Below are 9,686 nucleotides of genomic sequence, written 5' to 3'. Positions count from 1 at the left end.
CGGCTTGTTGTTTTCTTCCTGCTGCTGCCGATCGCTTACCTTGATGCACGGCCACGTTACACCCGTGTCCATCGCAGTACACCAGCGGGTTCTCCGCCCAGCCCCTCTCATCAGAACAGACACAGCAGCCTCCCACCATCTCCTTCATACTTCCATGAGGGTTTCCTTTTCCCCACCCCCCCTCCTCCGGCAGACACTCCTCCTCCTCTGACCTCCTTTCTTCCCCCCTGGTTTTTTCTTTCTTTCTTTCCTTTTTCTTTTTTGCAACCTGCCTTTCACACGGTTTCCACGGGCGGAGACAAGGGTCCGGGACCCCCGGCGTAAACCCACATTGTTACTGCTAGGAGACAATCAGCAGAGCCGGAGCTCGCCCGGGCTCAGGGGCTGGAGGGTGGCACATTCCCATCTACACGTACTCTCTCTCGCTCGCTCGCTCGCGCTCTCTCTCTCTCGCATGCACACAGGCACACGCACACACGTACATGCAAGCTCCCCTGTCTCCAGTCTACACAGCAATCATGGCTGCGTAGTTTGCATGCTCTCGTAAAATCTTAGGTTCAGGGATTGCAGCCCGGCTGGGTAGGGAGCATTTTTTGTTAGATTTTTTTTTCCTTCTCCCCCCCCCCGCTCTCCAGCCGCCACCCGCTCCTTTTGCTTTTTGCCCTCCTCTCCCCAAATAAAGTGATCAGAAATCCAAATGCGCACCCGTGTGTGCAAAACTCTGGATGCTTGCCCACCCCAGTCAACATGGATATCTCCGGAGCAATCAGTTAGGACCATTCCCCAAATCCTATTATCTATACAATTCCTTTTTGACAGATAGGGGTTCTGCCAGCGCCACCGTCTGGCATGTTTTGGACACCGGCTCTAAAAGAGTAGAAAATTTTTAACCCTATTGCAGACAAGGTCCTTTGGGTAAATGTGATACCTTTTTACTACACCAACTAAATAGTCAGAAAAAATTGTTCTTCGCAAGCTTTCAGGCATGCACACTTTTCTTCAGGCTTAGGGAGAGTCTGACAGTGTTCTGGATAGAATAGAAACCAATATGCCAAATACAGACCCATATTTCTGCATATTGGCTTCTGTTCCATTCGGGAGAACACAACATGCCATCAGACTTCCCTATGCCTGAAGAAAGGTGTTTGTGCCCAAAAGCTTGCAAAGAACAATTTTTCCAACTATTTAGCTAGTCTAATAAACGATATCACTGTGCATGTCTACATGTTGCTCTACGGTAATGTTGTTGTGGCGCCATGCTTTAGCATTTTCTTTTGGAAGTGCTAAAGCATGGCACAGTAACTGCCTGTACTGCACCATGTGCACAACATGTGGTTAGGTTTTGCCACTATGTTGCCATAGCAGTGCACTAAAATGGAGGAGTATGCCGCTACAGTGATGTAGCTGCTGGTCACATGTAGACCCACATGATGGCTACATTGCCATAGTGCTCCATACAGTGACATAGCGGAGTGGTACGTCACTGTAGGGTGATGTGTAGACATGCCCATATTTACCCAAAGAACCTTGTCTGCATATGTCCTTAGACCAGGGGTGGGCAAAATGTGGCCTGGGGGCTGAATGTGGCTTGCCAGGCCATTCTATCCGGCCTACAGGGCCCCTAAAAAATTTAAAAAACTAATATTTATCTGCCTGTTATGTGGCCCTCAATGGCTTGCCAAAACTCAGTGAGCGGCCCTCTGCCTGAAATAATTGTCTGCCCCTGCCTTAGACCAACACGGCTACAACCCACAACTTTTAAACCTATGGGCACATGTTTAGCTAAGGTATCTTTCCAAAGTAATGGGGAGAAAAATGGCCCTTTGAGTAGCACTGGGCATGTCTACACATTCATTAATCACAGTGGTTACTGCACATTTAATTTAGTACTTGTATAACCAAGTACTAAATAAATGTGCAGAAACCAGCATTACTGCAGAGTAGCACCAGTGAACACCTTTTTGGTGACACTACTGCACAGTAGCCTAACAATATCGTGCAGTAGCGTATTAGCACTTTTCATGCTGTGATGCACTACTGTGCAGTGTTATTAGGCTATTGCGCAGTTAGCACCTTGTGCAGATGCACCCACTGGGACAGATATGTTACAGATCAAACCTAAACAGCAGATCAGAAAGCGTCATAGTACAGGGTCTTCATAAAGTCCTTGTGCACTTTTAAACTTTAATAACTTAGGTTGTGCACAAGGATGTTATGAAGACCCTGCATAAGAAGCGAAACTACATGGGATTAGGTTACCATATTGCATGAGCAGCTAGAGGTGCACATGAAGACTAGTGCATTGTATACAGTCATGTAGTGGGATGTAGTCATTGCCCTGATGTTCTTAAAGTAAAAAGAAAAAGAGTGAGGAGGGAACCTGAAGAACAGCAACAGAAATAGCTGGCCTAAAGTTTTACAGCTGGTGGGAGCTAGGGATGAAACCAGGCATGGGTGACTACTGCCTCCTGAGTCTGGGGGGGCACCCACAGAAGCCAGTGTCAGCAGTGGAGATGGGGCTGGCAAGCACCACAGAAGCCAACAGAAGTGTAGGTGGCAGGGACAGCCCTGTCAGTGGGGCATGTGTCTCTCCATTCCCCACCCCCCAGTCACCTATGAAACAGATCTCTTGATTCTCTTCCCAGTGACTTACCCAATTGACAACCCTGTCTGTAACAGAAAGCAGAGCACTAAAAGGCGGAGTGTGCAAAGTAATATAACTTAGTTCAGGGAACAGTTTTGCAAAGAGTTAGATGGTGCCTAGAGGAGCCCTCAGAATTAAATTCCATAACTATTATAGTAGTACAAGTTATGACCCAGATTAGCTTGGGTAATGGAATGAAAAAGCACACAGTCAATAAAAAGACACTTTTAAGGTTGGGTAGTTTGCATTAATATTTCCAAGTTCCATTCATGTAAACCCTTGTTGTTGTGAAAAAGAAATAATGTACATTATAGCTGAAGAAGAGAACGTTGTATCTTGACTGGGACGTTTAACCATGAAGTCACTGAACCGCATGAAATCTTTTCTCTGATTCTTTGTGTGGCTTCCAAGCCTTAAGTACAGATAATCTTGGAAGTGCAGAAACTCCTGAGCAGAAGAAAAGCCCCTCTGAATTCCCACAAAGGCAGACATGTCAAAATCTTTGAGGCCAGTTATACAAATGTGAGTGGCCAAGAGTTCAGATCTTTGCTCTGGAGTCAGTCAGTGGAACTGCCAGTATTTCAGCAGAAATATAATAGTGGTTCTGGTTCTCCTCCTCTTATGGGTGTATATCCCTCCACTGATTTCAATACAATTATTCCTGTTTTACAGTAGCGTAAATAAGAGGATAATCATGACAAATAGCAAGTAGACTGGCAGCTCTTCTTTTTCTCGTCAAATATGGTTTTTCCAGTGGAGTAAGTGATCTATATATCCTTAATACAGTGCCTTAAAAAAATCTTCACATCAGACAGCAAAAAGGAAACCCATTCCAACAGCCCTAATAATCACCAGTTTAGCATCCTTTATATTGCACCTGTTCAAGCATTACATCAAGGGGCTGGAAGGCAGACGGCTCCCCTAGAAGTTGCCTGCTGGGCTGCTGTCTTCCTTTTATTACATTCCTTTGAGAGTTACAGGGGCAGACAATACGTTCACCACATTGCTGGAAATTCACTGAGCCTTAGCTCACTTTTCTAGGAGGGTTCCCTCCCTCCACCTTTTTTTTTCTTTTATCTATTGTGTTATAACTTGTTTAAAAGAAAAAAAATCTGGCCGATTGCCTTTATAACCTGAAGGAGACACTTGTGGCTTAAGGTTGTTTTAGGCTATAGGACAAAATGCTAAACATCCTCTGTCCCCTGATGGTCTTGGTTCCAGTTGGCCATGCTAACAGGCACTTGGACTTGAACTGAAATTTGCCTTCATGGGATTAAATCCCAATTTACATAACTAATCCCTATGGTGAGGAAAGGATAGGTCAGAAAGGAAAGAGCATGCCTGCATCTTGAGCAAAAGTAGCGCAAAGCTGTAACTGTGAAAACTAAGAGCTAAAGCTACCAAATTTATATTGTCCCTTTAGTATTTCCCCAACAGGTGTTTCACAATGGGCATGTCTACACATTCCTTAATGCGCTTTTGCTAATGTGCATTAAATTTAGTACTTTCATTGCGAGGTACTAGGAAAAAGCGCATTATTCTAGTTTAATGTGTATTAGCAAAAGTGCACAGATTTTTTGTGATGCTTTAATGAACATGAAAATAGGCTAATGCACATTAAAGCACACATGTAGACTACACGCCCACTGTGTGGCTGTGTTTAGGGAAGAGGCTCTGTAAAACACATACAGATGCAAAAGAACTGAGCCTCTTGTGTATCTAAATCATAACTGCTGGCTTGACTTATAAAAACTGTTACGATTGCTAGCATGACAGAGATTAATACTCTAAGAGAAGTTGGATCCTTCTCTGGCGCACGCATCATGCACATAATTGTTAACTTTGTCCTGAGTGTCAAGAGTCTTACGGGTGATCTCACACTCAGCTGGACTTTCAGAACTCACTTCGTGTTTCACTGGTATTTGAAAGACACTTTCTTTTACTTGTTGAGGGAGTGGCTGTGATATGAGAACTTTTGAGGTAAAATGAGCACAACACCCTGCAAAATCATATTTTCAGAGTTCAGCTGCACATTAACATACTTTTCAGGTTGTTCATGCTATAGCTACTTTATTTAAAAAAAACCCCCATTGGTCATAATAGAAAAACAGGGTGGGAAAAGCCCTGTACAAGGATCAAATCACCTTAAACTTTGTTACAGCAAGTGCTTCAAAAGAGTTTTAAACCTTTTCTGGACTAGACAAAAGACATTTAAGTCAAGCTTAACTAGTACCTGAAGTACATAAGCAAACTGTCAAGGTAAGAATGTGTTGGGCTTCCTGTGTTTGACTGACTGGCAATAGACTCACATATCTACATGATATCATAGTTCTCTCTCATAGCTTCTTCTAGGAATTAAAGCCCTTCCTTATACCTAATATTGCCTTCAGGTCCTGCCTCTGTGGGGAAATGGGGCCAGTGAAACTAGCACATGAAAGTGGCAGGAGTAAGAATCATTACCCATCTGATTCCAAGCAAGGCAGGTCTCGTCTACACAGGGGAAAGCAAATCTATGCCTCTCTATAATAAAGACATTTCTTCAAAGTAATTTGCTCTGTCTGAGGTTTTGCCTCCTTCCACAAAGGCAGGTTGTAAGGTGAAGTGAATGTAAAGGGAAAAGTAATAACCTTTCCCTGAGTAACCATCAGTGACAGACTTCAGGAACTGTGCCATCAAAGCACGAGCCTCTTATCACTTGAGCTAAGGAAGCAAATCCACTAGCTGGCAGCAGAACCTAGCTTCCCCTCCTTGGTAAGGGCCATCTGCTAGAGATGGGCATGACAGCTAGTGTTGCACACAGGGATGTTCTGCTCCTCCCACAATCAATGTATCCCTCTTGCTCCATCTCTAAAAAGTTCCTTCCTCAGTTTAGATCTGCATTTTCTTTCCTCCCATCAAGATCTGGCAATATAGTTCCTGTTCTTCACCATAAATAAGTGATATCACAAATAGGAGAATATACATGTTACTGAAGCTGAAAAAAGCTAATGTGACTTCCCTTAAAATTTTGCCTACTAGCATTTCCTTCAAACCCCTTATTTTAGATCCTACTGTGAATTGAGAGAAGTGGGCTCTGGTCCCAGCTCTGCCATCAACCAATTACAAGACACTGGGCAAATCATGGTACTTTGTCCCCTTTTCCTTCTTATCTATTTAGGCTGCTAGCCCTTCATAACAGGAACTGGCTATTATTCTATGCCTGTACAGTGCCTGTGTCACCTGGGCCCTCTATGTATTACTTGTAGTAGACCATTATTTGACCCCCTCTTTCAATGTGACAATTTGAATCTTACTCATTTTTTTTTTAAATCTCCCATATTCAGACTGTCCTAATTGGACAGCTCTGAGCTTCTGACTTTCTGTCCTGGTCAGGCTTATGTACCAGTTTGGCCAACATGTGGACGGCTCTTAAAAGATATCATTTTAAATCAATTTTTCCCTCTCTCCCTGCAAAAGTGCCTTTGTTTCCTGGCAATAATTAACCCATCCCCAAAGTAAGACACAACTGGGGTGTCATAATCCTGAGATTTCCTTGACCCAGAGAATAAGAATATGGGGTGTTACCATTGTAAAATGTGTTGAGATCTTCAATGCACGGTAGTTTTAAAATTGTTCTATGTTATATAGGTCTCCAGAGAGCAGGACTCAGGGAATCCCAACTAAAGCCTCAAGAGCTCCTACTATCCTGCAGAGGGAAAGCTGGGCCCCTGAACTCTTGTCAGAAAAGCCAAAGTTTCTGTTTGAACAGGAACGTCTGCTATGTTTGTAATATAGTGTTTTAAAAGGAAAAGCTAAGTACTTTGCCCCTATTTTGCATTAACCACACCCCCAAGAAACAATTCTGCTCTTTATCTTGGTCTTTTTCTCTGCCCTAAACAAATAAAACATTACCAACAAGATGCCAGATTTTATAGGACCACATACACTTTTACATGATATCTTCCTGATAAGTTAGAAGGCAACTGCACATTAGACTAGACCTCTAGATTAGTGTTCAGGTTTTATTAGCAGGTTTACCTGTATGCCTGATGTCTCATGGGACAGGTCTTGTATTATTCAGACACAGAAGAGTGCTCACAGCTTATTCAGATAATTGTGCAAGGCACCAATAACCAGGATATATAGGTTCTAGACCAGGTGTCGGCAACGTTTTTGGGCAGAGTGCCAAAAACACCTCCAACCTCAACTTGTAAGATGTTGGTGTGCCAAGGGCGGATGATGGGGGAGCTGCAAAGGGCCTGATCCTTATAGTGGCAGTGCACCCCGGCTCTTTCTCTGCTGTCCACTCTGAGGTATATGTACCCAACAAAATGCCTTTGTGTACCACATGCTGGCACCTGTGCCAGGGGTTGTCTACCCCTGTTCTAGACTTTACTTTGCTGCCAACTTTGACTTTGGGTCAGTCACTTCCTCCCCTTATGCATCATTTTCCCATTCTGTAAAAGACCAATTCCTTTTTGCAAAGTCCTTTGAGCAGTTTGCATGAAAAACACTATGTGCAAGCTATTATTCATTAAACAATATCATGAATGTATTTGAAAGGAAACAATGATGTCATTATTGACTTCATAAGGAAACCATGTTGTTACTGGCTTCTAAAGAAAATAAGGTAGTGGCCAAAATATCTGAAATGCCTTCCTTTTACTTTAACCACTTGAATCAAAAGATACAGTAGGCTACATTTGCCTTGGTGCTTCTGAGTCATTCCAGACAATAAAGACAACGAATATAGTGTATTATCATCACACACAGGAATGTAACAAATTTGTTTGTGGTATAACATTTCTCTTTTTTACAGAGGGGAATATTTTAAGTGACTTTTTAATGACAGTCTCATTTTCCTTCGCATGTTGAACTGAGACCCCTACATTTTGTAACCACTTTTCATTTTACCAACCTACTTATCTTGTTGCCTTATCATACTAGGGAACTAAGAGCTCCTATACACCATGTGCTACGAAATCATTTTTCTGCTGCTTATTTTCCCCCAGAAAAGGAGAATGGGGGATTATCTCCATAAACAAGGGACATCCCCTTGTCGGGGGCAGTTTAATAAACTGAACAGGACATTCTTTTCCTTGTTCAAACTTGCTGCATCAATTTAGCTTGCACTTGTACATTTAGGTCAACAACACAGTGAGAGGCTGCCCCAAGACATGGAACCTTGAAGTGAAAGTCTGGATGCAGCTGCCTTTGGACAGCTAGTAAATGTACAAGTAAATGGCTATTACAAGAAGGAATTACCCTGCCCTGGCCTGAAGTCCTCAAGGGATGGGCCTCTTTGCAACTGAGGAAGAAGTGGTTAGCTATAGCAGATTTATCTCACTTCAAGGGACTGTACCATGTGTTCAAACTTCCCTTTTCTCAGTAAAGCTGCAGTTTCCCTGCTGATGTGTGCCTGACCTCAGGCTAAAGCACATGATACAAGCCTAGCCCTACTCTGACAGTGGAAAATGTACGTCTGGGTGAGTCAGGGCCAGTTTGCTCACAATTTCAAATGCTTACCTTTCCATGCACAGCCTAGTTGTTTTTAAGACTTTGGGCTGCCTGCTCATCTGTGTACAGTTATCATCACAATGCACTTTCCTCCAGGTTTATGGCCTGAGGGTTGCCCCTCTGTTCATATGCCCATTCCATGAAGGAGGTTGCCTCTTAATGATCACTCCATTCCAGAATGAAAGGGAGTTTGTGGAATAATTGTCTTGTTTCTGAAGCCGAGTAGTTATTCTGAAATAAAGTCACTCCGATTTTGGAATGCAGTGTTCTTAATAAGAGTTCTGGAATGACTGCAGCTATTGCTATAGTAATCTCTCTCTCTTATTAGGCTCACAGGCCTATAATTGCCGTAACTATTCTGCTATAGCTATGCAAGTTAATTTCCACTTGTAAAATAGTTCTAAGTCTAAATTACTTAGCACTTTTATGCCCTCTGCTCTGCTAGTGATGCTACCCTTAACTATCCTTTAGCCCACACTGCCCAGTACCATTTTTATGCCTAAAAGTTCATGTGTGTTTGGAACATCCTCCAAGAAACAATCCATGTCCTCATGGCTGCCTTCCTCTATGAAATGTTTGCCCTCATCTCCCTCCTTTCTCGCACACTCCCATACATTATGCTTAGCACTAGACTGTCAGCTTGTACTTTAAATGTAAGTGCTTTGGAATAGGGACCAACCTTTTATTGTCTGTTGGGCATTAGTTAGTATAGCAGAGCCTGGTTTCACACAAAGGTCTCCTAAGAACTAGGGTAACACAATAAATATAGAAATAAGTAACATTTATATAATTGATACAATTATTTCTATACTACCAACAGGAATAATAATTGGCAGTCTCAGTGGCAAGGTCAACAGCTGACCATGGAGATGTATTGGCCCCCCAAAAGTCCCTTATGTAGACCCCAGAGAAAGCTCTCATTTTGACAAGCAATGAGCTGGGAAACTGGATGAAGAGTATCCTTCATCTACCAGGGCTGTCAAGCTGACAACTCTTGAGAGTGCTAAATTTTTCTTTCTTTTCCTTCCTTTTCTTTTTCCTTCCTTCCTTCTTTTCTCCTTCATTTCTTTCTTTCTCTCCTTCCTTCCTTTTTCTTCTCTCTGTCTTTCTTTCGCACATGCAGATGGGTTGCAAATATGTGAAAAAGTGCCTTACGCAGCTGCACGTAAGACGTTACTCAAGGAGGTGAGGAAAGCGGCCGCAGGGCAGGCACGGACACCCGCTTCTTTGGAGAGGGGTGCTGAGCGCCCCCACATCCGCCCCCTTGCCCACTCTTGGAACAGGTCCCTCGAGCCCAGGCACAGCCCCGCTCCGCCCTGCCCCTTCCCGGGCTGTGGTGTTCTCGGCGCTGGGCGGCTTTGATGTCTCTCTCTCTCTGGCAGCTCACTGTCTCTGAAGAGCTGGGGCAGATCTGGCAAACAGAAAATTGTTTTCTCTCGCTCGCTCTCCCTCCCGCTGACCTCCCCCCTCCACCGCTGCGAGGGGCTTGTGGGCTGGGAGCTGCCGAGCGGAAACTCGCCGTTCTGCGCAGGCCGCGCCGGGCCGC

The 9,686-nt window shown here is 43.7% G+C and overlaps 1 protein-coding gene and 1 long non-coding RNA gene across 7 annotated transcripts in view; both read right to left on the bottom strand.

Moving 5' to 3' along the window:
* Positions 1-620, bottom strand: part of MLLT6 (MLLT6, PHD finger domain containing) — a 92,368-nt gene extending 91,748 nt beyond the window's left edge. For all 5 annotated transcript variants that reach the window (XM_019550252.1, XM_019550254.1, XM_019550255.1 and 2 more), the window contains exon 1: positions 40-620. In XM_019550252.1, the coding sequence (XP_019405797.1) occupies positions 40-148 (109 nt within the window). In that variant the 5' untranslated portion in view covers positions 149-620. The remainder of the gene's footprint in view (positions 1-39) is intronic.
* Positions 621-9,496: 8,876 nt separating this feature from the next.
* Positions 9,497-9,686, bottom strand: part of LOC109320248 — a 16,852-nt gene continuing 16,662 nt past the window's right edge. For both annotated transcript variants that reach the window (XR_002103759.1, XR_002103758.1), the window contains exon 3: positions 9,497-9,551. This is a non-coding gene — a long non-coding RNA (uncharacterized LOC109320248). The remainder of the gene's footprint in view (positions 9,552-9,686) is intronic.

The sequence above is a fragment of the Crocodylus porosus genome, unplaced genomic scaffold (assembly GCF_001723895.1).
Source record: "Crocodylus porosus isolate Cpor-Errol unplaced genomic scaffold, CroPor_comp1, whole genome shotgun sequence".
NCBI lineage: Eukaryota > Metazoa > Chordata > Crocodylia > Crocodylidae > Crocodylus > Crocodylus porosus.
The sequence above is the reverse complement of the archived record's forward strand: the minus strand, read 5'-3'. Positions and strand labels throughout refer to the sequence as shown.